The sequence below is a fragment of the Vidua macroura genome, chromosome 2 (genome assembly GCF_024509145.1).
Source record: "Vidua macroura isolate BioBank_ID:100142 chromosome 2, ASM2450914v1, whole genome shotgun sequence".
NCBI lineage: Eukaryota > Metazoa > Chordata > Aves > Passeriformes > Viduidae > Vidua > Vidua macroura.
The window spans coordinates 112,293,897-112,321,281 of NC_071572.1; the positions used below are offsets into that span (position 1 = coordinate 112,293,897).

The 27,385-nt window shown below is 47.0% G+C and overlaps 2 protein-coding genes across 5 annotated transcripts in view; one reads left to right on the plus strand and one right to left on the minus strand.

Annotated features, from left to right (window-relative positions):
- The first annotated feature begins 15,292 nt into the window (after positions 1 to 15,292).
- On the plus strand, positions 15,293 to 24,300 carry ADPRH (ADP-ribosylarginine hydrolase). Of its 2 annotated transcripts, none has more exons than XM_053969874.1 (4): positions 15,293 to 15,691; positions 16,382 to 16,728; positions 21,900 to 22,260; positions 22,950 to 24,300. In XM_053969874.1, exons 1-4 carry the CDS (start codon positions 15,306 to 15,308, stop codon positions 23,335 to 23,337), a joined length of 1,482 nt encoding a protein of 493 aa, XP_053825849.1. In that variant the 5' UTR covers positions 15,293 to 15,305; the 3' UTR covers positions 23,338 to 24,300. The 2 variants fall into 2 exon arrangements, with proteins under 2 accessions (XP_053825849.1, XP_053825850.1); XM_053969875.1 differs by lacking the exon at positions 15,293 to 15,691 and adding an exon at positions 15,705 to 16,224.
- A 146-nt stretch (positions 24,301 to 24,446) lies between these two features.
- The window catches only part of IGSF3 (immunoglobulin superfamily member 3), a 91,980-nt gene continuing 89,041 nt past the window's right edge, over positions 24,447 to 27,385 (minus strand). For all 3 annotated transcript variants that reach the window (XM_053969873.1, XM_053969871.1, XM_053969872.1), the window contains one exon: positions 24,447 to 27,339. In XM_053969873.1, coding sequence (XP_053825848.1) covers positions 27,089 to 27,339 — 251 coding nt within the window. In that variant the 3' untranslated portion in view covers positions 24,447 to 27,088. The remainder of the gene's footprint in view (positions 27,340 to 27,385) is intronic.

Consider the following 27,385-nt stretch of genomic DNA (forward strand, 5'->3'; position numbering starts at 1 on the left):
TGAATGTCAGTGTCGGGCAGTGCTGGGGGCTTTGGAGGTTAAAATGCAGCTAAGTGGGACCCTGATGCTGCTTTGGGAATAGCTGTATAAAATTATGTTTGAAATTAAACACAATGCCTGTGCCACCATATCAGGCTCAGCAGGATGTAATCCATCAGGAAATGGATTTTCCAGAGAAAATTTAAGAAGGAGTGCTTACGCTGCACGTGATGGATGCCATGGCTGAGCACCTGGAGAGGCAGTAGGATGTGACAGCAGGGCCAAACGTGGATGGTCGTGGTGTCACCCGAGAGCATCCACCAGCCCTGTGGAAGTGGAGGGAGCACTTGCCTCCCCAGCATCGTGTCCTGCCTTCCCCAGAAGGCACCCACTGCTCACCCAAGGCCCCAAGGGGAGAGGCATGGACAATCCCTGTAGACAATCCCTGCTTTGAAGCCTGGAAGGGCAGAGCCATCACCAACCGAAGCCAGTCCAGAGCAAATCCTGGGCAGAAAAACAAACCACTTAGTAAATAAGAGCCAGAGGGAGTAAATGCATGCTAAGTGATGTAGATTTGTACAGTTACTGCACACCCTCCTGCAAAATAAAATAAGCCCTGGTATAGTGTAAGCAGTTACAGTGTAAGGGGTTTTATTTAGCTGCAATAATCACAAGAGGGTTGCACACCAATGAAAACCGGGTATTCTTCAAGGAGAAAAAAAGGGCAAATACAAATCAAGAGTAAAATAATTTATTTAAATGCAGACTTCTGGTTTGCTGGTTTAAATTATTTTGATTTAAATGAAATGCATCCTTTTTATCAGAATTTATTTGCCACTACATTGCTCCAGGTTTTTTTTTCAGTACAGGTTCCTTGAATTAGATAGATTAGATGGACTGGGTTGAATTACAAATCAGAATTTTATTTTGACATAATTAAAACAGTGGTACTCCCTAGAGAAATCAAATACAGGTTATAACATTTCTTTAGAGAGAAAATCATTGTATATGAAATGGCTGAGAGGAATCTCTTGTTGAGTCAGACTGGCACTTTCTCCACTGCAGTGTTTTGAGTGCCTGTGTTTTGCGTTTTGGGCTGTGATCTAAATCCTGTACATTTGTACTCCATCCATGCATTTTCCACCAGCACGCTTTGCAAATGCAGATGACAGTAGCACCATGTGTTTACGTAGAAGTGTTTCCATGGTGCTCAGAGAAGAAGAAAGTATCATTAATACAGCCAGCCATACACAGCTTCCCTAAGTCACAGCCCCAGCTCCCAGGCAGGGACTGCCTCTCTGTGACTCAGCTGGAATAAACTTTCTCTGCTAGTCTAATCACAAATCCTTATCATTACAGAGTTACTGGCAACTGTGCTGTATGGTTCATCACCTCACTTTCATTTTAAATTCAAGCCTTTTTTTAATACAGATTTCAGCCATTAGCATATTACAACTAGAAGGAAACTCCAGCCTGTTACATTTGCGTCTGCATTTCTTCCTCAGGACTTAACCCTGCTTTTGGATGAGCGGTCCCAGGGAAAGTAACTGAGCTCATCAGCTGCAGGACTGTAGTAAGGAAGTACCACAACCCCTTATTACACACAGAAGAACCTGGACCAGTGAAGGCTGCCTAAATTTTAGATAGACAGCTGAACTCAAGGGTGTTATTCTTACTCAGGGCTCCTTCTCTTTTCCTAGGTATTACAGTTCTTGGTACCTTCTCCTCCGGAGATCTCCCTGATTGCAAGGAGACTGAAGTAACAGAGAGAGAGGAGCAGCCAAGTGCTTTGCTCTGCTTTGATCAGAGGCAGAAGTCGTAATTTTTCCATCACTTAAAGCTTCCCTAAGCACGTATCATATCCTTGATTCATGGAATCCATCAGTTCAAGGGAAGAGGTGTTATGCATCTTTAGGATGTTAACAAAGTTGGAGGACTCATACATACTGAAGTGACAGTAGAGAAGACACTGCTTTTTTGAGCACTGCAGAAAATAATATAAGCCCATCAATTCACAGCAAAATCCCCATAGAAATAAGGTTTCTTGTGCACCTGATTAGGCCTTCAGCATTTCACCTCTATATGCTCCAGAAATAGCTTTAAATAGGCAGAAGTATTGCAAAAGAGAAGCTAAGATTTAATATGAAAGGATAGTTAAATTCTGCTAAAAACATTTACTGCAGAAAATGGGAAGATGTGAAAGCATCACACAACTACATTGTTCCATTGCTTTCACAGGAAACCATTAGGAAAAAGCAGAAAAGACAAGTGAAATTTTGCAGCATATGTGCTGCGTAGAGGAAATTAATTTCAGTAATCAGCACTTGTGGTAGAAATCCTTTGCACTCAAAGGGAAGTCTTTTCAAATACATTGCTGCTAGTGTTCTCCTGTAGACCCACTGACATCACCAACTTTTTCCACCTCTGCAGAAATGCACTTCCAGTGCAGTCGAACATCATTACTTTGAACATCTATTGATTGTCAAGAACATGCAAAAAAACCCCAACCTCCCTCTCTTTCTCAATTGACATCTCAGAGAACTCTCAGAAAGGTCAGAACTGGGAAAAACACTAAACCAAAACACAGCACCTACTCTCCACTGAGGATTCATAACCACATTCCCTCCTACAGGACTGGAATACCCTTCACTGTTTTCAAGGTGAACAGCCTTTCCAATCTGTGTTAATCTGAACTAAAAGCACATCTGCCTGCTTTTAATACCGGAATGTCCAGGTTGAATGGGAACTACCCAAGATATGTTTCCAAAGATGTACATCACCAAAAGATGACTGTGCAAATGCCCTAAAAACATCTTTGTCAGAGAAATGATCCCATTGCAAAGCATTTTTTTCACAAATTTATATTTTTTTCATAAAATCATAGAATTAGGCTGGAAAAGACCTTTAAGATCAATTAGTCCAACTGTCAACCCACCACTGCTTGGTTTAGTCCACCACTAAACCATGTCTACAGGTCTTTTAAATACCTCCAGGGATGGAGACTCATACCCTGGGCAGGCTGTTCCAGGGCTGGATAACCCTTTTGGTGAAGAATTTTTTTCTGATAATCAATCTAAACCTCCCTTGGCACCACTTGAGGCCATTCCTCTTATTCTGTCAGCATTTGATGGTTCCAATACCAGCACATGGACTACAGGGTATGTGGAGAATGAATTGAATTCAGCTGGTAATACTCATCTGTTTCTCAGTGGAATTATATGACAACATTTTGTTTCTTTCCCTGTAAGAGAAGGGCAGAAAGCAACCTTACCAAACTGGTCCCAGCATCCTGAGAATTTAGGCCTTTCACACAAAGACTGATGGTCTCCCACGCAATATCAATAACAAAATAAAATAACTTTGTCAACTAAGAAGAAAATCCAACGGTTTCAGGTTACAGAAAATCCCTTTCATCTTACAAAGGAAAATAACAATAACAAAATTCCTACAGCTTCAGAGACTTCTTGTTCTTGTTTTCCCCCTAGCTGTCCCCAACCTTCAGACTCTAAAACTGGCAAGATTTGAAGAAGGAAAGTCTTGGTCTTGGCACATATTGTAGCACAAGTATCATCTTGTTTACAGATTTTAAAAAAAAGGGAAGGGAAGGGAAGGGAAGGGAAGGGAAGGGAAGGGAAGGGAAGGGAAGGGAAGGGAAGGGAAGGGAAGGGAAGGGAAGGGAAGGGAAGGGAAGGGAAGGGAAGGGAAGGGAAGGGAAGGGAAGGGAAGGGAAGGGAAGGGAAGGGAAGGGGGAAGGGAGGGAGGAAGGGAGGGAGGAAGGGAGGGAGGAAGGGAGGGAGGAAGGGAGGGAGGAAGGGAGGGAGGAAGGGAGGGAGGAAGGAAGGGAGGAAGGAAGGGAGGAAGGAAGGGAGGAAGGGAGGAAGGGAGGAAGGGAGGAAGGGAGGGAGGAAGGAAGGAAGGAAGGAAGGAAGGAAGGAAGGAAGGAAGGAAGGAAGGAAGGAAGGAAGGAAGGAAGGAAGGAAGGAAGGAAGGAAGGAAGGAAGGAAGGAAGGAAGGAAGGAAGGAAGGAAGGAAGGAAGGAAGGAAGGAAGGAAGGAAGGAAGGAAGGAAGGAAGGAAGGAAGGAAGGAAGGAAGGAAGGAAGGAAGGAAGGAAGGAAGGAAGGAAGGAAGGAAGGAAGGAAGGAAGGAAGGAAGGAAGGAAGGAAGGAAGGAAGGAAGGAAGGAAGGAAGGAAGGAAGGAAGGAAGGAAGGAAGGAAGGAAGGAAGGAAGGAAGGAAGGAAGGAAGGAAGGAAGGAAGGAAGGAAGGAAGGAAGAAAATGAACAGCTAGTGTGCTTTGGTGACATGGTACGTTTGAAAGCACAGGTAGCATGTCTTGTCTGGTGTGCCATGGTAAATCAGGAGTGACCAATAAAGTTTAAAAAAATCTTCTGAATTTTTCAGAAGATGTTTCTGTTTCAGGAACAGATAGGGAGAAAATGAATGTGGGAAATTAAATCCAGCAATGCAAATGCAAAATGCACCAACATTGTTTGACAAGTTTAACTTTGACCTGATTTCTGCATGGGTGGATATTTGATTTTTACTGCACAAAGCACCGGGGCTTCTTGACAAAATTCCTTAGTAATCTGGGATTAACCTTCCCCAAATACCTCACAGCAAACTATTGAAAGGAACCCACTGGATTGCTGTCCTTTGCTGTAGTGAGACATCCTTGCTTGTGCAACCACCGTGCTCACACAGTCCATGCAGGAAAGAGTGACAGGTCTGTGCATGCAGGCTGGCACTCACAGCTGCCCTCATCCACTCCTTTCCTCCAGGGCAGCTCCTGCAAGCTCTTCCCTTAGAGCAGAGATGCTCTTGAAGGAGGATGCAATCTCCTGTGGTTTCCACCCCTGGGAGTGATGACAGAGCTGCAAACACACTGGTTTCCCTCACAAAAGCAGGATGGGCTGCCTGCAATGGTTGTGCCAGGGAGTCGCAGTCCTTGGCAGCACCAGGCTGGGAAGAAGACACAGGCTGATTTTTGTTGGTTCTAATATTCCCACCAAATATTTCAGCACACGGGCAGCTCAAACATTGTCTGGTTGTGCTGTGACTTAAATTACTCTTTGTGCTGGGTGCATTGCAGGCTTTGCTGGCTCATAAGGGGCTGTGAGGCTGTGAGCCTTCATCCTGTTTTCACAAGCCATTTTCCTGACTACCATCTTCTATTTTTTTTTTTTTTTTTTGGTGCTATGACACGGAAAAATGTAAACACAACGAGGAGCAAGCATTGCACAGGGTGCACATTCAGAGCACACTCCCTGCCCTGTTCCCCCAGCTCAGAGGGTTGCTGGAGCCCTGCCTCTCCCTGCAGGCAGGGCACCTGCGCTCCCTGCTCCGGGCGCCAGCAGCGCCGGGGTGCAGCTGAGGACAGCCGGATCCCTGGAAAGCCTGCCTGCCTAATCAGGCGTTTTGCTATTTGGCACAAGTGACTGCATCAAGAGGAAGGTGATTTTTCAGGCTGTTTCCTATCCAGGACTGTATTTCCCTGTGTTACCCTTGCATTCACTGGGGGAAAAAAAGTGTAAGGTTCTGAGTTGGCTTCAGAGTGGGTCACACAGAGGCAAAACCTGAGGACCTTGGTCCTAGAGGTTTTGCAGAGATCCACAGAAATTCACACTGTCCTAATCATGAAACCACAATGGCAACGAGAAACTGACACAGTGAAAACATAAGCAAGTAAATATTTAAGCCTGTGTTCCAAGATGATGACATGTGGATATGAAAATGCACCTGCAAAAGGAATGAATCAAGGTGTTGATTCATGTTGATTCAACCCGTGTTGGAGAAGCAGCACTTTGGATCTGCCTTCTCTGTGAGGTCTGCTGGGCAATTGTCCTGCCAGCTTAGGAATCTGTCAATGTGATTAAGGACTGGCAAACTGTGTGTTTTGCTCATCAGAACGTTGGTTTTGATTTTAGCAATCCACAGTTGATTCCCATGATGCTTGGTTTCTAAGATGCAGGCTTACAAAAATCCCATGAATTACTTCCATACGGTTGATCAGAGGCAGGGACAAATCTCACCCCTGAACATTTATCCCTCACTGTCCCCTTGGAATTTGGTTCAACACGCTAACCCTGCAAAGAAAAAAAATTAAACAAACTTGCTTTTCTTGGCCATCTTTGTGAGTTGCATTGATTTACTAGAACCAGCATCAGCAGCAGGACGTGGGGGACTGAGAAAGAGAGAAGGGACTGTTGACAAAAAATGGGCATTAAATCAGCTCCAAATGTTATATATATTTTCACCCAAATCATTGTGTTCAAACCTCTCCTGCCTTTAAGAGTGAAGCAAAGTAAATCACCCCTGGTGCCCACGGGAGCATGTAATCAAGGAATTAATTAGAACCAATGAGCATGCTGCTATCTTGCAGCCCAGCTTCCTACCTACAATTTGCCCATATGGACAAGCACTATATTTGTAAGTGTGAATGCCATTCTGACACAGATTTAGATATAAAAATGCAACACTGTTTTCAATGGAAATCATGCCCAAAAAGCAGAATTATACGCTCTGGTAAAAGCAGAGCTGAAAGCACTACCTGTAATCAGCACTGCTAGGCTTTGTTGTTTTCTGCTTTGGCTCTGGTTAGGCTTCATTTAAAAAATTTAACCTGCTGGGATGACTTTTTTTTTTTTTTACATCAGATCTGGTTTAGACAGATCTATTAAAAAACCCACCAAAAAAAAAGAAGAAAAGAAACATGTATTTCTACCAGTAATAGTAAGAAAATAAAGGTTTTTTTCTCCCTTTTGCTGAGGCTGTGATTGTGATATCCTTATTGGGCTCTGGCTTGTTTCTGTCTTGGAAGAAGAAATTCAATGGTCAGAAGAGCATTGTCAGGACCCCTGCTTTTTCCAACCCTTTGAAAAATTATGCCCACATGTGTGTTAGGAAACATTAGCTGGTTTCATTTTGCATGTGCTCAGGAGAGGGATCAGTATAGAAAACCTCCAAAACCTCCATATGCAGCAAGGTTGTGCTGGCAACCCACAGACTGGCCAGTCTTCATGTTGGAGCAGTTTTCTTGCCAAACACAACATTTCTTGGCAGATTTGCTTTCTTAGAGACAGCAGCATATCTGCCCTTGCTGATGCATCAGCAGACATAGCTCACTGTAGTGTCCACAGATCAGACAGCAACACGGGAAGTGCCAATTCAGGGCTTTCAGGAAGCAAAGCTCAGAAGGACTCAATTCCAGAAACCTGCCAGCTTGACATTTGGAGGTGGGAGGGGGAGTTCAGGAGAAAACAAACAAAGGCAAAAGCCCCTAAAATCTAAAACAAGAACCAAACCTGAAAACATTCAGAACCTCAAACCTAAATGTGGTGTCCAGCTTTGGTTTGTTTCTTTTCCATTTGAACATAAAGAGAGTAATTTCTGTAAGTGTGAGCTGTGGGGTTTCCCCTTTTAAGTGGGTATCACAATATTTTAATGGAAATCCTCAGGCTGCAGGGACATGGGTGCCTTTGGCTTGGATCTGCCTTTCTTCAGAGGCCACATCCACTATCTGTGAGGCTCAGGTGAGGCTGTCTGGACAATACAGCTCCTCCATCAATGTATCTTATCTTCCACTTAGGGCAAAGACTGAGGGGAGGCCTGAGATCTAAATGTGCCCACGAAAATCTGCCAGGAGAGACAAAGCAATGCCACAGCACAGGTGCCGCGTTTGGCTTCTTCACCAGATGTTCTCACCTTCCTCTTTTTCTTGGCTACACTATGGTGAGAACTCATCCTCAGTCAAACCCCGCTTACTCTGTATTTTTCAAATGGCAGAGGACAAGCTGGGAGCAAAACATCTTATAGCTACTGTCTGCATATGAAAGCTTGCACTTTGTGCTGCTGCTTTTTACCATATTTTCCCTATTCCCGTCCTCAATGCCATCAGTTCTTCTCTTCCTGTAGCCTGAGAAATCTTTGCAGTGACTTAGCCCTTCAAATCTGACCAAATCTGATTACAGCTTGTTTTCCTGTTGGCTAAACAGGATCACCCCTTTGAGGAGCATCATTAATAACCCCTTTCTACCCAGCTCGCTTCCCTTGAGGCACAACCTCCTGACATTCTTTCTTTAGGTAAATCCTTACAATGCTCACATTAATCCCCTGGTTCTCCAGCTTAATGGTTTTGCCTGTAGCACTCTAAGTGCTGCCTTACTGAAGTCCACCGTCTACATAGTCAATTATCTTATCAAAATAAACCTACTAAGATAGCCAGGCCTGAGATAGCCTTGGTAAACTCACTTTGCACTTGGTCTCATTTCCCATTTACTGAGGTCAGGCTAGTTGGTTGCTTGGGGATCCCGGCTTACACAGCTCTCCAGCCTTAGTTTCTTAATGATAGCAATGACCTTTGCTACTGGCAGAAAGTCTCACCACTGGACTGTGTTTTCAGATGCCAGTTCCTGAATGGGGCAATTATGTTGCCCCTCATTTCCCCTTACCACCACCCACACCCTTTTCAGCAAGGAGCGCAAGCAGCTCTTCCGGTTTGCTTCCTCCTGGCCACAGCCCAAGGCTCTGAGGGGTTCCTCATACCCAGCCTTGTTTATGGCTGGACACGGTAATGTCAGTCCCAGCGTGGCCTCGCAGGTTTCACTATCACAGCCAAAACAACTCAAGCCACGCATGAGCAGGTTACATCAAAGCGCCTGGCATGTCAGGGATGCTCAGTGGAAGAAAATGAGAAGGCTCTGGGGACTGAGGGCAGGATAAGCAACATTTCACTTTCCTAGCACTGGTCCCAGTGCAAGCAGGTGACTGAGCAGCATGAACAGCATGCACCAAGATCTCACACTCCTCTGCCTCTTACAGCTCCCCAGCTACTCCAGCGCAGTGGCGGCGGTGACAGACCAGAGACCAACACATTTCCCACACCCAGCAAATGTCTGTGCTGACACAAAGCCGGAGCCCTGGGCTCATGCTCTTGTCACATCCATGTCAAACAAGGAGCTGTCCTGTGCTCCTGCTGCTGTGGGGCTGGGGTTGAGCACAGGGATGGGGTCTCTGATACAGGATGAAAGCACAAGTGTGAATTTCTCCTCTGCTCCAAGCAGAAGTGACTGCTTGGAGGCAGTACAGAGCCACTGTCATGGGAGGGGTATGGGTCACAGCAATTCTAAACCTATGATAAGAGCAGCATCCTTATTCCCATGCTTCTCTCTGTCTCTTGGAGTTATTTGCTTAACTTTCAACAACATGGGGTCTGACACCACATCAAATATGCTTAGTTTTTTCCCCTCCAAACCAGATTCTCTTACACTGTCTTGCAGCTTTGTGCAGCCACATACCTGGTAGATCAGTGGCCATGTCCTCCTAGACCTCAAGTGCTGTCTCAGTTTTAAGAGCAAGAGGTTTCACAGTCAGCAGCTTCCTTTGCCTAGTGATTGCTGTCAGGAGCTTGCCTGTCCTTTCTGCTGGACCAGGCTCATCCTGGGAACACACCAGGGGACTGACACAGCATCAGTGTCTTTGGTGACCCCTCTAAAGCCCGCATTGCCCTGCGAGTTTGGGTACATGCACAGGGTGAGGGTTAAGCTGGAAGAGCGGATGCCACTGTCAATGTCCTTGCTCCTCCTTCCAGGAGGACTTTTCCATGCATCAAAATGATGTCACCACTGAATTGCATCACACAAAGCACGTAAACAGAGAATGGAAACATAGGCAGATATTTTTAAGCCTTGTCAGACCAATGGATAAAATAGAACATTCAGTGATGTTGCTCACATGTTCCTCTTTCATCACAAACCAGCACTTCCCAATTCTCTGAAATTCAATTCATGAAGAATCAAATGCAGAAGTAACTTTTCAAATGTCGAGCTTTTTGGTGTTCCTAAGCCCTTTCTCATTAATTCTCATGCCCTTTTGTTCTTCTGGTACATGTGCAAAAGTAGGAGTCATGCCCAAGAACAGCACTATTACAGAGGGAGCTGGTGAAGAAATAGCCACAAGAGAGAAACAAGAAAGAAGGCCCTGGTCACAACCCAGCATCAAAGAAATCCCTGTGGTGGAATATAACCACCCAGTCAAGTAACTCAAAGCCACCACAGGGCTTTTCCTAACCTATCATACCTACAATTTCGCCTGCTCTCAAGTTTAAGTCATTCAAGCTGAGGAAAGTCATCCTTCACCCTGCCAGGTCCTGGTACTATAAGCTCTCCCCAGTAAGCTAATAGGAATTTCTGACTATCATTCCCATCCACCTGCTTTCCTAAATTTCAACTACTGTCTCCAACTCTCTCTCCCTCAAGCTTAGCTCTTGTGCCTGTACACAACCCATGACTTCCTCAGACACCTTGAACACACTTGCAACTCGCTGGCAGAAGAAAGAGAAGCCCTTACTTATCAACCTTGCTCATTTCTCATCCTTATTTTTACACTACTTCTGTCCTTGCAAAACCAGGAGCCTCAGCAGAGCTTTGTCTGGGATGGAGGGTTTTCTGTCCCAGAAGACTGAGCTCCTTCTCCTGCAGCTGTTCTTCATTTTCCTCACACCTGGCACATCTTTTCTACACTGTGGGCTGCAGTCATGTTCCCCAGACTGTCTCTTTTCCCACAGAAAGGAGAAACCTGCTCTCAAAGCAGAAAGCACATCTAACACTTCAAACATGACTGATTGCACAATGCAGGGGGAGCATCACTGTTTCAAAACCTACAGCATGATGAAACCTTCTCCCCTCCCATCACTAAGCACCACATTCCATTAGGGTTCATTTTCATTGGCAAGTGCCAAGGACCTCCAAGTTTAGCCTGCTGGTGCTGTAGGGTGAGTTGAGAGTGGTTGAAAGGCAGGATTGATGGGCCCCTCTGCTTGCAGGCATGACACACTTCTGATGGGCTCCCCCTCCACTCTGATACTCTCTGAAAGGATAGGGACTCAAGGCCAGCAGCTCCTGCAAAGAAAGCACCTGAAGGGACAACAACATGGATCTCAGACACTGCCACCATGCAAGCGGGGAACACAGTGCCAGCACACAATCCAAAATGAAAATGTCACTTGATTCACAGCAAGGAGCAACCAGCCTGTCAACCCTGGAGCTTCAGATCCACCACTGGAGGCAGATATCGGCTCCAGGAGAGCTCCCTGGGATTGATTCACTGATGTTCCCAGGCTCAAAAGCAGGATTTGGAGTGTACTAGGGGAGGTCCCTGCCCACACTCTCCCCTTTACCAACATGTCAGTTGTGAACCTGATGAAGGGCAATAGAGAGGAGTATGCAGTTCCAATTACAGATATGGACAAGGGAAAGGTGATCACAGTTCAGGAGATGTTCTCTGTGTGTCCCTGACCTTCCATGTTGCCCCAAGCTGGCATTGCAGTGCCTCTCTCTGTGGTAAGGCAATTACCCTGCTTATGTTCTGCAGAATTATAGTTATTTGAAACAGTTAGGCTCTGTTGCATTTTTTTTACATTTTTGCTTTAAAATCTGTGTTAAAGACAACTTCTGAAAGCATCATGAGGAGAGCAGTAGGTGCCACAAAGAGGAGAACACACTGATTTTCCCTTTTGCCCTGGAGAGTGAGTCAGGCCCGCTCTTGGACAGTTTGTAGAAGACAAACCTGCAAAGAACGAGGCTGATATTTCTGCAACAACTCTGTTTTCTTCAGTAAGAGACCAAAGTGCAGTATTCCCTGTAAGCCAGGTGCCCAGAGGTACCTCTGGTCCTGCAAGAGCATCCTGCAAGGGTGAGTGCTTCCCTTGCACAGGCAGGCACCGCTGCCCCACCAGGACTCTGCCCAGCCTCACCACAGAGATCCACACCTCACGTGGCACTTGCTGCCCCTGCTTGGAATGCCCCTGATGCAGAGCACTGTTATTTACTGGCCAGTGACAGACACATACTTGGGGACTGAGAACTGGGGTAAGCCCAGAAATATTCCCCACTCAAAAACAAAAAGGAGAAAAAAAAAAAACAAACAAAAAACCCAAAAAAAAAAAAAAAAGCCCGCCTGCTGTTGTTACAGAGAAAAAGGTGCTATTAAAAGAATGAGAGACTGGTAAGAGTTTGGCACTGGTCCAAAATGAAGATATTTTTAGGGCCCAAAAAGATTCTGTGGAAAGTCTGGGGGGGGGGAAAGAGAAGATGGATAGGGGAGGTGAAAAATGAGAATTCCAGATGTGCCTTTGCAGTCCCATTTTGGGGACAGCTGTAGGATCTAGAACAGGGATGCTGATATGTTCAAGTGCACCATACATTTTTAATGTTCAACTTCTTTATAACTCCTGGCCTGAAGGCCTCCTGTAGTTCTGAGGAAATGTCCTACAGGTTCTCAACCAGTTTGTAGCTCCAGTGCTGCAGTGCTGCCCTTCACAGCCCCCTCAAACTGGAGTCCTCAACCATTAGCTTGTCTAGAAAGGTATATTTTTTTAGTCAGAAAGAATTACCCTTTTTTTTCCCAGATGAATGTGACGGAAAATTCTAAGTCTAAGTGAGCACTAACCACAGTGTCCAACACAAGGCAGGGGCAGGTCGGCAAGCTGCTCCAACATGGTATTTTCCAGAAGGCATATTCTGGCCACTGGTGCACAGAAGCCTAAATTTTCATTAATAAAACATACAACAAACTCCCCAGAATGGTGCAACATGGTGAGTCTAACTCTTTGCAGTGCTCAGCATCAGAAGGCCATCTTTGCAAAGGGGGAGAATCGTGCCCACCTCCCCACACCACAGTCTGAGCCAGGGCAATGCTTCCCTGCAACATCTTGGAGATGGAGGTGCTCCCTTATGGAGAATGCTCTCCTCACCCACTTGTGGACATCCCATGGGACTCACACACGGAGATCCCTTTGGGATCAGTGCATCCCTTTGAGCTTGCAGACTGCTGCTCTCCTCACCCCAGGTTTGCAGGCTCCTGCTGATGGTTCCTGCTGCTGGATCATTATCCACCGTCTGTCTATGAGGAGTCCTCAACACTTTTCTCTGACATCTCTTGGATGTCACTTAACTGCACTGCACATCATGTTTTCATTTTTTAGGAAGCTGAGAATTCAGGAAGCTGGAGGCAATTATGAAAACCAAACATCTCAGTGCCGCAGACAATTTTTTTGCCAATGTAGAGGTGTTGTCCCATCTTCCTTCTCTGTTTGTGGAGCCCTGTGACTTTCCTCTCGACTCCTCTGTCCTTGAGGCTGGAGCAGAAGCCATTTCTCACAGACAGCCATTCCACAAGACAAAAACACAAGGGGTTTTCCCTCTCACAGGCCCAAAACTCAGGAGTGAAAAACCCTGCTTTGCTTTTAAGCACTGCACCAACCTGGGTAAATTCAGAGCTGTTCTAGAGAAAACAAAATGAACCAAAGAAGCAGAAAAGGTCATCAAGCACTGCTGGCAGTGCTGGAACATTGGCAGCTTTTTTTCTCCACTTCCTTTTCTGTTACTATTTCTTCGGCTAGATGCTTCTCAAACTCTGCATTTGCAGCAGGATGCAGAGGAGGAGTAGATCTAGGGATGAACATGGCATGATGAAGCATTGAGGCCACCAGGGCTGATGCTCCCATGCAGACCTGTGCTCTCAGCTACCTGAAGTCCCCTAGGGCTCCCTCCAAGCCCCCCACTGTGACTTGCCCCCAAATTCCCCAGGGACTCTGCTCTGACCCAGCACTACATTTGTGATTGCCCTGAAATCCCCCAGGGCTGCAGCTCAAAAACTACCACCACTTTTTCCCATAGGCACCAAGGGGGAAATTTTTGTTTTCCCTCCATGTGAGAGGTGCTGGTACCTTCTGGGGTGAACAAGGACTCTGGAGACCTGGTGTGGAGGTGATTGCCAGCTGCTAAAAATGTTCAGCTTCTACAAAGTGCAATTCCAGACATGCTCAGTCCTGTTTCTTGCTCCTGTGTTGTGCTCCTATCCCTTCCTCACCCACTGACCAGACCCCTTCAGCTGCCTAACCACTACCAAAAATAAAAACAAAGGATAAAGCAAGGCAATGGGATCACAAGGTGCCTCAGGACACTAGGTAAAACAGCACTGCTAGACATAGCAAAGATCAGCCCTGGTTTGGGAGGGGTTGGGGTCACCAGGGAGCTGATCTGGGCCACGCCGGGGTTGTGGGGAGAGCATTGCCCCCAAATACTCAAGCTAAAGGAAGTTGTCTAGAGAAGAGGCTCAGGGGTGACCTCACTGGTCTCTACAACTACTTCTTCTACAGTTTCTTCTACCATGCCTACAGAAAATGACCTTAATCTGGGACAGGGGAGATGCAGACCACGTATTAGAAAGGGTTTTTCACTGTTAGGATGGCCAGGCATTGGAAGAGGTTGCCCAGGGAGGTCGTGGAGTCACCATCCTGGCGGTGTTCAAGAGGTGGCTGGATGATGGCTTTGTGGTTAAGGGGTAAAAATGTTGTGCTGGGTGGATGGTTGGACTTGGTGATCTTGAAGGTCTCTTCCAACCCTGACGATTCTGTTGGAAATGATGCAACTTAAAAAACTTTTAATGTAACTTTAGGTTTGTTCGCCTTTGCCCAGGGGAGAGGAATTGAAGTTTCTGTTCAAAGATTCTGTTCAAAGAGTTGGGTGGGGTCTGATGAGTTTAATGTCTAGATAGGGAAAGCCAGAAAATACACAGGAGGTAAATGAACATTAATGAATATTACAACAGGGTGGGGTCAGAAACACATGGTCTGGGAAAAGATCGATAAGAGAACCAAAGAATGAAGACCTCAAAGAGAGGTCTTCAAGAATCAGCATCAAAGGCAAAGGGATCAATAACCAACAGGAGATTGAATACTAAGAATTGTGTAATTTAGGACCAATGAACATGAATGCCTTTGAAGTTTTTTTATGTATAAATAGGTGAAAAGTCTAGTAAAGAACCATATATGGTGGAATGATTTTCACTGCGCAACCCGGACATGCATGGATGATAATTTCTGCTGCACATCTGGCCAGAATAACGTAATGCTGTGATTTTCTAACACTGAAAAGATGCTGTAAGAGAGTTCCTGTTTTTTCCACAGTTTCAGCAGCAATTCTGTGGTTCTATAAGGGGGCAGGCACAGGGGCAAAGATTCCTGGCAAAGGCTCCAGGCTCTGCTCAGGCTGCAGCAAGGAGGGGAAACAGAACCCAAAGGTGAGGAAAGCCCTCCCAAAATCTTTCCCCAGCGCAGACACAGAGTGGGATCCAGCCAGGATCAGGGAGGGGCGGCTCAGCCAGGAGGAGGGAGGGGCTGTTCGTCCGCGGGAAACGCTGTCAGCGCTTTTTTTTTTTTTTTTTTTTTTTAAAAAAAAAAAAAAAAAGCTAAACAGTTCGTTTCATTGCCCCTGTGCCGGTTTCGATTCCGAGGGTTCAGCCCGGCTCTCCTGAGGGCAGCCCCGAAAATGAAAGCCAGCCAGTCCCTCCGTCTGCGCCGAACCGAGCCCGCCGCGGCCGGCGGGGCTGCCGAGGAGGAGCCGGGCCCGGGGGGCTGCCAGGGACGGCCCGGCGGGGCTGCCGAGGAGGAGCCGGGCCCGGGGGGCTGCCAGGGACGGCCCGGCGGGGCTGCCGAGGAGGAGCCGGGCCCGGGAGCTGCCGAGGAGGAGCCGGGCTCGGTGACACCGCCCCGGGCGGCCGCGGAGGGACGGGCCGAGGGGGGCGGCCCGGGACAGGCCGCGCCTGGGGCTGCGGAGGCCGAGGGGCGCCCCATGGGCCGGGGCGGGTTCCCCTGGGCTCCTGGAAGTCGGCTGGAAGCGGTGGCCGTCCTGGCGGCGATCGGGGGGCTCGCTGTGTGAGTACCCGCGGGGCCCGGCTCAGGCGGGGCCGCCGGCTTTCGCCACTTCTGCTTCTCAAAAGCGAAAAGGAGAAGCAGTGCCTGAGTTGCGGAGGGTTTCTGGGGGAAGGCGTGGTTGGTATTTCATGTCTGAAGTACCCGCGGGTACTGGGGGTGCTGCCTGCGTGAGCACCCGCTGTTGTAGCCTGCCCGAGGAGCAGGGCCAGGTGTCACTGCCATTGCCTGGCCCTGCCAAAGCTGAGCAGGCCAGCCAAACCTTACCCCTTATTTATGCACCCCTGAGGGTCAGCCTCGCCTTACCTCAGGGTACAAAAGCCGCTGGGTGCTGATGTGAGCTTGCTCATGCACTCAGAAAGGTGGAGAACATGGTGGTGGTCACATACCCTGCACATGGTTCAGCAGTCCTGCCCTTGGTTTTTGATCTTTAAGCTGGGTTATCCTGGGTTATCCAGCGTTATCCTGCCAGCATCCCAGCAGGACATCTCCAGGTGTCCCTGGCCCAGGGCTGGGCTGCCACACGCTTACCCACGGTAGGTGCACAGGGTCCATGTGCTGTGAAGAAATTCATCATCTGGGTGAGACTCGTGCCAGGCAGGGTATCCAGCCTGCTGGAGCTCAGCAGGATAAACCCATACTGAAGTGAGAAAGATTTAATTCTTATTCTCCTCTTTTTTTTCTTTCTCACAGTGTCTTCTACATTGAAGTAGTCGTGGGACGAAAAATGTGTCCTAAGGGGGTGGAAAACTATGTGGCATCCATAGTGCTGAGTGCAGTCGGTGACACGCTGGGATATTACAATGGGAGATGGGAGTTCCAGAAGAGTGGCCCAGTCATCCACAAGGAGCTGGCAGACATGGGGGGACTGGGCAACATCAGCCTCCAGGGTTGGATAGTCAGCGATGATACCGTGATGCACTTGGCCACGGCCGAAGCCCTGGTAGAAGCCGGGAAAAACCCGAGATTACCACATCTCTACACTCTGCTTGCAAGGAACTACAAGGAGTGCATGAATGACATGGAGGGCAGAGCTCCAGGTAAGCCCTCCATCCTGCAGTCTGGGTAGAGCTGTGCTGTCGCTCATGTCGCTCCTGCAGCTTGGAGCTGGGGCTGGCCCCAGCTCTGCTTTTGGCTGTTTAGTGTGTTAACCGTATTTCACGTAAAGGCAAAAGTGTTCCACGCTCAGTACCTGTTTCAGGATGAGCTAAAGAGAACAGAGTAAGGCAAGCTGAAGTGGTTTGGGCTTCTCTGAACTAGAGGAAAAAGATACTGTTTCATTCACATTTACAAAATATTCTTACTGCTGTGTTTAAGGCCCAGCCTCAGCTCGGGAAGGGTGACGGCTTTTGCACTTCGGATTCCTACATTATTCAGTGGATAAAGAATTCACATTCAAGTACTGTAATGCACACCCTGAGAGGCTGTGTTAAAGCAACACATTTAAACAGATAATACAGAACTTCTCATCACAAATGCAACAAATTACATGTAAAATATATTTAAAGGCACAAAGATCCTTGCTTGGAATAATTATACTTACTAAACCCAAAGCCTGCTTGTGGCAAGCTCTGCATGCCTGATTTCTGCACCAGGACAGTTAGGCCAGTCTTCTTTTCTGAACCTTGTGCTTCCAGCAGCTCTCTTTTCTCTGCATAGACACAGTGGTGCTGAGTTTGTGTCACAAGCAGTGGGCCTGGCAGTATTCAGGAAGGGCACCGTGACAGGCTGCAGTAGCCAAGACATGTACAACATATCCCTGTGGTTCCTAATTCACCCAACCCTCCTGACCCAGCTCTTCCCCAAGGATTCCATCCATCTCTGTGCTCATGGCTCAGGCCCTTCTGAATGCTTGGAATACATTTAAATTGGAGCTTCTTAGGCTGGGCCTCTAATTTGACCAGTGCAGGAGGCGTGAAGTATCCAGGAAACACTCATATTCAGCAGTCTTGTGCAAAGTTTATACATTGAAATTGTATGTATGCTTAGATGTGCTTATTTGGAGTGGCCAGAGTATGTCAAGAGTGTTCTGTCTTGACATTAAACATGGGAAAGGCCAAATCTTGCCACTGAGCATAGTGTTTCGGAGCTGTGCATATCCAAAATAAACCAGGTTGGAAACCTGAACAGGAATTTATTCTGCTTACCTTTCCACAGTGGGCTCCTATCCTTGTGTAAAGAACTAAATTATCAGTCTTCTTTTAACACCCATATTCCCAGTTGCTGGAGTGCCCTAATTAATAAAACATTTAGGAGGGGGTAATGATGCTTGTCAGGACAGCTAAAGTTGGCAGATCAAACCCCCAAGAGATTCATGGCAGTTTTGGTGAAGCAGCATAGTTGAGTTCCCCCAGCCAAGATGGACTAACCACATCTGCCAGTGAGACAGCACCTGGAAGGATTTTCACTCTCTAACCTTGCTGACTAAAACCTAAGATGAAAAGGAGAAGAACCTAAAATCTAAATGTTAAAATTTAAATAATATCTAAGAACAAAAGGACACCTACTGCATTCCTTCTGTGATTAAACTGAGCTGCAATATCCCTAAAAGAAGTTCCTCTTCCTGAAGTGATGAATTTGAAAGCAAACTTGCTATGGACATTAAGAGGAGTGACAAGGAAAGGTCAGATTATCAAGGTAAAAAAAGAAATACATATTGTTTAGTGGGTCCAAAGACAAAAAATAAAAAAATTTGCAGTCAGAATTGCTCCTGCTGCAGGTACAGGAAAGGCATTCAGCTCTGAGAGTTTAAATCCTGACCCTTAGCAGTTTAATTCTCACTAAAGGGAATACCTAATCCATACCCTGAAAAGCGGTCTGGATTCCCCATGCCATATTGGTAAGTCCTAATGATAAAAGCTGCATGCCAATAACCTCTTTTGGCAGTTCAGAATAAATGAATTTTAACTGAGAACATAACCTGAGTTGGTGCTCTTCTGGCCTAAGTACTCACCAGGGAATTGCAGCCCTGAAGGCTGAGAATGGAAAGTTGCTGTTGGAACTTTTGCCCAACACTGAAGAGATTTCCTTAGAACAGTGGGGGAAAGTCACATTGATGGCTCACATGAGGCAGTCCAGACCTGAAAACCCAAAGCTGCAGTAACAAAAGGATTCCCACAACGTTCTGACTCATAGGACAGCCACAGCAGGGTCCCTCAGGGACACAGCCCCAGGAGAGAACTCTGGGGGTAGTAATTCAATGACAAGGTAATCCCTACATCCACTATTGCTGTTTGTGATGTGCCACAGCCCCAAACTCATTGTTCCTTGCAGTTTACAAAGTCAATTAATTAAGCAACACAAGCATAGATGTACTTCTTTTTTCATTGTACAACTAAAGCATTTCTTCAGGAAACCTTCTGCTTCTAAACTGCCTTTTGATCCTAATCCTCTCCCTTTAGAATTATTTACCACTGTGTGGTTTGTGTAACTCACCTTTTTTTATGTGTACTGATCAACCCCAAACAACTGTTACCCAAAGAGTCTAGGTAAGTGGAATGAAGGCCTATCCCAAAAATTGAGTCCAGCTGTTCTTGAGACTTTTTCAGGATGCCCTAATTCACACACTACTTTTTCCTTGTATTTCTTCTTTCCTTAGACCAGTGCCATGCTTAGGTTACTTTTAATTTCCTGTTAGTACAAAGGATTCCTAACCTGGATGTAAAGGATTTCTAAAACAATTTGCTAATCAAAAACTCCCTACAGCAGTTTTTTTAAAACCTATTAAAAAAAAAAGAAAAAAAGACCTGATGTGATTCCATCTTAGTCTTCCTAAATCAGCTTTTCCAATGTTTTAATATTTTAACTGTTTAAAAGTGTGAGGGAGACTACTTGTAATACTTCATAAATTTTAAGTCTTAGCTGTCATACACTGTTTTACACAATTTTTTCCACTTGCAAGTTATCAGTAGTCATTTCCTAAAATAAGATGCACAGGCTTAAAGCTGCAAGCAAATTGTATTGCAAAATAACCAGTCTTTCTTTCCATTTAAAACCTTGTCATCTTCCTTTTTATTTTTTAGCTACAGTTAGTGCAAGAACAATCTCACTTTTTATCAAGGACTGAGGTGTGTGGTCTCAGCCTGCCCAGACAGGTCCTGAAGAAATGTTTTTTTCTCGAAGTTTCAGCAACAGTAATCTTTGCTTTTGTTATGCAGATTTTGATTTTAAGCTACCCTAGTCCCTGTGCTCCCTCCCTTCCCCCTTGCTTTCCTGGAAGAGTTCTCTTTTACCAGAATAGTTGGCACAGCTTTTTAGAAAACGGGACTTTGTTTGACAGGTTCATTTTAATGTCCTGTTACAGGTCATTGGATACAATGCTTGGTATGGTGAGATTTTTAGAAAAATGCCTCAATTTTCTGTTAGTCATCATGAAGTTGGAAATTATGCTGATATCCCTCTTAACAATTTTGATACATGGCAGCCAGCACTGAATTAGTAAACTACATGAAATTTAGAGGCCTGAACATGTTCCCACACTGAGACATCCTAAAAGCAAACTCACAGACACTTCAGTTAGAGGCTTGTTGTGACCAGTCCCAGTAGAGCTAAAGACACTTCGCCCAGCATGTGACATTATTCCTGACAGTGGACAGCTGTTAGTTATTTTTAGCCTATGTCCAGAAGCCAGTCTTAAAGCTGTGCATGGTTTTGGAGATATTTCAGTTACAAGGGTGCTGTACATGCAGGTAAAACAGGCTGCCATAAACCAAACCCTACTGCCAAACATGTACATGGAATTGCAGAAGCCAAGAGCTCTGCAGGGGACTTAGTGCAGTACCTGGATGTGATCAGCAAGGTCACAGATCACGGTGACTGAGTTACACCAAAGTGAGGTGAATTTGCTTGCCCAGGCTTCTTCCTTGCTACTCTATTCTATGTAGTTTGACTTCCAAAGTAACAGAGCTCCTGCAAGTTCATCAGCTACCCGTCCCACAGCTTCCACTGGGAAGCTGTGAACTGGGAAGTTCACAGCTTCCCAGTGAGGGAACAAAGTGTACGAGCAACAGTCTAGTTTTGGGTGTGTGGCAACAGCCAGCTGCTGCTGTTACGCTGTGTGTCTGAGAGAGGACTCAGCACACTGGCGTTAGTCTGTTGAGTCCACCTTTGCCATTGTCCAGCACATTAAAACTTAAATGGAGCTGCTTGAAACCTGCCTTGATTTACCTTCCTGCTGGAAAAGAAGTATTTACAACTGGGCCAGAAGAGAAGACTAGGAGAAAAAAAGCAAGGTATAAGAGAATCAAAGATAATTCAATGTTCCAAACCTGTTTCTTCTTTACACACAAGCATTTGGGCTTAGCTCTCAAAACATTTCACTGTCTTGGCTGGGGTAACTGGCTGGGCTCTGAAATTAGAATGTGTTTTATTTGTCCTATGAATGTGTTGGACTAACAAGTGTTCATCTGAAGAAGCAGCACTGGAAGAAGCAGAGTAATTTCTTTAAAAAGTAAATAGAAATATGAAATAGTTGGAGGTGGACCTGCCTCATTTCTTACAGTCTTTCTACAGTTACCCTTTAGTGGCAGTGTTTGGAGATGAACTAGTGAGCTGGACAAACCTTTGGTACTCCTCTTTCATAGCTGAAGAGCAGCTTCAACTTATGAAAGAGGAGTACAATAAAGCCAGTTAGGCACCACCTTGAGAGAGGTGCTACACTCAAGGCTTTCTGACAAACTTAAACTGCAGCAAGGGAGAGCTGGAAAACATTTTCTGTCAGTACATTTTCTATTAGTGAGGCAAATGAGGAGCTTGTGAGGTCTCTGCCTTTAGAAGTCCTGTGAAAAAGCAGTTACCTAGACTGGCCTTGTGTCAGAGATCCTACAAACCTTTCTGTTTACAGAGAGAGATATATCTAGGTATATGTGTATCTATCTGTTAGTATATTTTTTTTTTTGGCTAACACAAAATGTAAATATAAACAATGTCAGTAAATGAGCAGTAAAGTGTTTCCTACCCCCTAGACCTTTTAATTGTTTTCACAAACAAAAATTGTCAGGTCTGCTGGGAAGGACGCAGGTTGTTCCAGCAGTTTAAGGCAGGATATGTATGTGAGCAGACAACTTATGTTTTTAAAAGGAAGCTCAAATTCCTTATACAGAGTGATGCTTTCTTCCCCACTGCCCTGCCTGTCTTCCCCTTGTTCCCAAGATACCTCCTACTGATGTTTCTGTTTCTTCCTTCTCTTGGGCTCTGTGGCTCCTGTCTCCAGGTGCCATGTCTCTGGAAAGCACCATGAAGCTGGATCCGGGGCAGCCGAACGGCTGGCGGATCCCGTTCAGCCCGCGGGCAGGAGGCTGCGGGGCTGCCATGCGCGCCATGAGCATCGGGCTGCGCTTCTACCAGCCCGCCCAGCTGGACACCCTGGTCAAACTCAGCATCGAGAGCGGCCGCATGACCCACCACCACCCCACTGGCTACCTGGGGGCCCTGGCCTCAGCCCTCTTCACGGCTTACGCAGTGAACAGCGTCCCCCCCGTGGCCTGGGGGAAGGGGCTGATGGAGGTGCTGCCACAGGCAAAAGCCTACGTGCAGGAGTCCGGCTTCTTCGTGAAGGAGAACATGGAGCAATGGTGAGCTGCACTTCCTGCACTGCCATTTCGTAAAGCCCTTGTACGACAAAGCGAGCTTTACTCATACTTAAGTTTCAGTTATCACATTATGGCAAACTTCTAAGGCAGCACACACCTGCCATAGGATCACATCAATTCAGAATACCTTAACTCGAGGAAAAAAAAAAAGGCGAGTTGTGTTTGGGTCATGTACTTGTGACCATTTTTTGGATCCAGTATGAAGTACGTAGACTTGTCATCTCAAGCAACTGTGATCTTATCAAAGATGGCAAGCAGGGCTGGGGAACAGCATCAAGCTTAGGGCTGAGCTCAGTTTGAAAGTTATAACCAAATCTGGCTGCATATTCACTACACCTCTGTGTGCAGGGGCACACACAGAGGTAGAGCTGCTCTGAATTTGGGAGGATGACTCAGTTCTCACTCTGAGCCTTTGAATCCTGCAGGTGCTAGGCTGCCTTCTCCCATGTGACTGGAGGGAGGGGAAATCTAACTCACTGAAACTTGTCCTTGTGCCTCTTACCGTAAATCACGTCCCTAGTTTTGACAAATGGGGGCCGCCTGCCATTTTGCTGAGCCCTCGCTGCGGGCTCTTGACACGGTGCGTTTTCCGCTGGCGCCTGCGCGGTGCTCAGCTATGTGCTGCTGCCCTGGGACAACTTACAGCCGCTCCATCCCATCCTGTTTGGCAGGTATTACTTCCAAGAGCAGTGGAAAAAATACCTGGCGGAGAGAGGCATCTCGGACGGGGTCTCGTCACCCAAATTCCCAGCCAAGTACGGCGTGGAAGAGAGAGACTCGTTCTACACCTCCCTCAGCTACAGTGGCTGGGGAGGCAGCAGCGGGCACGACGCGCCCATGATCGCCTACGACGCCCTGCTGGGCGCGGGGGACTCCTGGACGGAGCTGGCTCACCGCGCCTTCTTCCACGGAGGTGACAGTGACTCCACAGCTGCCATCGCTGCCAGCTGGTGGGGTGTCATTCATGCCTTCAAGGGGGTTCCCCCCTCCCTCTACGCCCATCTGGAGTACAAGGACCGCCTGGAGAAGGTAGCCAAGGGTTTGTACAACATCATCTAGGCAGGAGGTGGCAGGGCACCCCACAGGCACACTTACCCAGCGGCCATCCCATGCTCTCTTGCTTGGTTTGCAAACCTGCCAGTTAAATCTCAAGAATGTAAGCCAGAGCCAGACCTGCCTTTTCTCTGTGTGCTGGCTTCAGTGGGGAGGCCACATAGGTGCTAGCTTGGGGCTGGTGTTTTGACGGGAACACACAATGGTCCCCCGAGACATCACTCCTGCGCTGCAGGGTGGCTGCACATCACCTGGTCCTCAAGAGGAGCAGGAGCACCCAGAGCAGCCCTGCTGGTCCTGCTGCAGCAGCAGGACAGGCAGCAAACCCCACTCAGGCTGCCCGAAACCAGCATCCTCCCCCTACAAGGGGAGCAGGGAGCACAAGCAGCCCATTGTGTCTGGGGACAGCAGAGCTTTCTTATAAAATTATTTTAGCAGGGGATGGTTTTTGTTTCAAATGAATGTGGAAGAAAACCCCAAACCTGACCTTAAAGCTGTATGAGCAGTGCATTTTACCCAATTCCACACCACTTCTGCAATACAGGTAGGAATGCATCATGCTACTTCCCTATTTCAATGAATGTAGGAGAATTCAAGACTCCTGATGAAATCCTTACTTAAGGCAAAAGTGGGTAAGGAGAATTAAACAGGTTGCATTGTACATCAGCTTCTGTAGTGAACTATGTCCTGCTTTCATCAAGGTTACTAAAGGTAATTTGCTTAACATTTGCTATGCATAATTCTATTAAAATAAGGTTTTTCTTCAAATCCAGACTATGACACAGCAAAGCATTTAAACTGTTTTCAGAACAATTTCAAAACCAGTTTATCCCATTCAATAAAAAGACTTGACAAGCCTCTGTTAAATGTTGTGTTCTATTATGGCATGGGTTGAGGGTTTGGATGGGTTATGAAATCAGAGGTGCCAGGTGTCTACAAGCTCCAGCTGCAAGAGGAGATGTGCTACCAGTGGTAGGGAGAGAAGTTATTGCATCAAGGAGTATGGGCAGAGGGAGAGGGTTCCCAAGAGGAGGGCCTCAGCACACCTTTATGCTGTGAGTGCACATAAAGGCATAATAAAAGCCCAGATCTGACAAAAACCAGCAGCAATAGGATTCACAATTTCAACACAGTTTACTACAGCTCTCGGGTGTGTTGTATAAAACATGTTTTAGTGCAACATAGTACAAAGTTTTTGTTGGGTATTTTTTCACTTTTTTCTTTTTTTTAAAAATCCCAAACATTTTTCCACATCATGCATGGACAGGGCCCCTCTCTTTCTTCTTGGGTTCATTACAGAAAGTTACTGCAGAGAGAGTGGTTTGAAAAGCTTTGTGTTAAAACTCATTACAGGCAGAGGCTGCCTTATAAAAACTGAGAGAAGTTTGAGACTGGGCAACACACTGCCAGAGCAGTGGAGAAATGTCACCAGCAAGGTACATTCAGGGACCACTGTGGAAGCCACTTCCCAGGAAAGCCTGGGCTCCGTGGCAGGCCTCCAGGAGAGCCCTGCTCTGCGGCAGACAGGTTGGCAAGGAGGAGCGTGGCTCAGGTGCAGAGCAGAGCCCTCCCAGGAAAGCAGCTCCCGCTGACTTCATTCTCCATTCTTCTTTAAAGCTGAAGTGAGTCGTGGTTCCTGCCTAGGAGCAGTACGTACAGGAGATAGTACAGTTAGGAAACAATAACCACTGGCTTGCAGCTGCAGCTGTTTGCACCTCGATTCTTCATTTCCATTCACTTCTCATCCCACTCCTCTCTTTGCTGACGTCTTAGCCAGAAAGGGAAGACAAGTGTGAGGGTGTGCGATACATAACAGATATAGGAATGTGATTTTATGCATATGCTGGGGCCAGTAAGCAGTTACTTTTCGAGGAGGCAGACTTCACAGAGGGACGAGTGAAACTGGGGCTTCCCAGCAGAAGAAGAAACCAGTGCTGTTCTGGTGGAGGTGCAGAGGTGGCTAACTTCAAACGCCTTTGCATGGGACGATCTGCAGCCACGTGGGTCCTCTCCCAGACAGGAGCGAGGCTTCATGGTGCAAATCTCCTACCTGAAGCTTCACCACCTCTGAAACGTCAAGGCATCAGGGTCTAACTGACTTAGTGCTACAGAGCATCTGCTGAGGTCCCCCCTGCTCCCAAAGAGCAGTCCGACCCTCCGGAGAGGACAACGGCGGTGGGTATGGCACCTCTCACACGTGAGGCAGGGGGGTCTTGTGGCTGCACCCATCCGCCCCCGGTTGGCTTCAGCCATGCTGCAAAAAAACAAATGGCCGGATTTGCCAGGAAGACATCAAGGAAGACAACAAAAGGCCATTTTTGGCAAACATTTTCTTCCGCCAGACGTAACGCTTACGAAGGAGGTGGCGGTTTCCTCCACAGGACAGGGCAGGGGTTCTTGGCATTAGGGGGTGCAGGAGGTCAGGTGCCCCATGTGGAGAGAGCCCTGGTTTGGTTCACAAGAGCCATATCTTTCACAGAAAGAACAGCATTTCCTGCCACAGTGACTCTTACAAGAGCAGGTGACGTTGCCAGGAGGGGGAGCTTATGGAGAAATGGATTCTCTTCCTGAAGTCTCAGAAACAAACGGCAGATGCATGTACACGCAGGGGGAAGATTTCTCTTGGCCAAGGGGATAGGGAAGTCCCCAGGGTGCTGATGTGCTGCAGGCCCGTTGCTCTGTCCAGGCTCACACTGAGGAGTAGTGCAGCAACAGGAAAACTTGTGACACATGGTGGTTAACTGCATGTCCCCGCTACGTGGCATGTTTGCTACTGGGCTCCTTGGCTGAACCATCCAGGGACTGTGAACCTGACCCGTGGAGCTTCTCCTTTCCTCCTTCCTAGACTCTTTACTTTGGTCATGTTGAAGCCTTCAGAGACTGGATTAAGCCTCCCATTCCCAAATGACTGGGGCACAGAGGAGATCTGCCTCATCAGAGGTGGCAGCAGGGACACCAGGGAGGAGCATGACTCTGCTGAGACTGTACAAGGACCCTCTTTGCTACAACACAGTCAGGGCTTTCAGGTGTCCTTCCTTCCCCCCTTTCAGTTCCATGAGACAAACTAAACTGCTTTTGTCCTGACCGCAAGCACGCTCAATATTCAGTCTCTCCAAGACCTGGGAACACTCCCAAAAGGTGAATTGCTCCCTCCTGAGAAAATGAGTAAGGTGGAGGCAAGAAGATGCTGAGGCTACAGCCAGTCTTTGAAATTGACCTCTTGACAGACAGCCCAGTTAACCCCTCTGGGGGCAGACTTGGCTTTGTCTGTTTTGGAAGAGGGAGGAGCTAGCTCAGTGCACCTTGGGAAAAGATCTTCACTGTGGCACTGAGTCTGAGAAGGAAAAACAGTCTGTTTTGGAAAACATATATGTTTACTTCCAAAGAGATCACTGTAGGACCAAACACCCCCTGGGAACTCCACACTGTGTGGAGGGCAGGGAAAGTCTACAGTTCTTTGAGTGACCAAAAAATAAATGATAAAAAAGCAACAGCCCAAAAGACAGCAACTAATGTGAATCAAATTAGTCTGAGAGGAACATCTGCTATGTACAGCAAGTACCTCTGTCCATTGGGGTGAGGGGATATGTTCCCACAGGTGCTGGAAGAAGCCTTGGACCCTCCTGCTCCTGCTGTGTCGGAGCACAGACATTGAAACAAATGAAACAAGAACAACAAATCCCACTGTGGTCCCCAGGGTTCCCGGTGTATCTCTACTTCTCTCCCTCTGTGCGTCCCTACAGGTGTTTCTGCCTCTTTAGTCCATGGTTCCCGGGTGGATGCTGAGGACTGGTGGCTCTAGGCAAGTGGGAGAGTAGTTGAGGTGAGGCTCTTTGATCCACAGCAAGGGAACCCCATTCTTGCCCTCCGAGTTCTTGCTGGAGTTTCGGCTCTTGAACCGCACCAGGAGGATGGTGATGATCAAGATGCCAAAGATGGGGAAGGGGTAGAAGAACACAAAGTAGAAGAGGGCATCATTGGAGCAGATGACAGACTGCAGCGTGGAGCCTGGAAAGAGACACAGGGTGGTCACATTTCATGGTTTCTCTGTAAT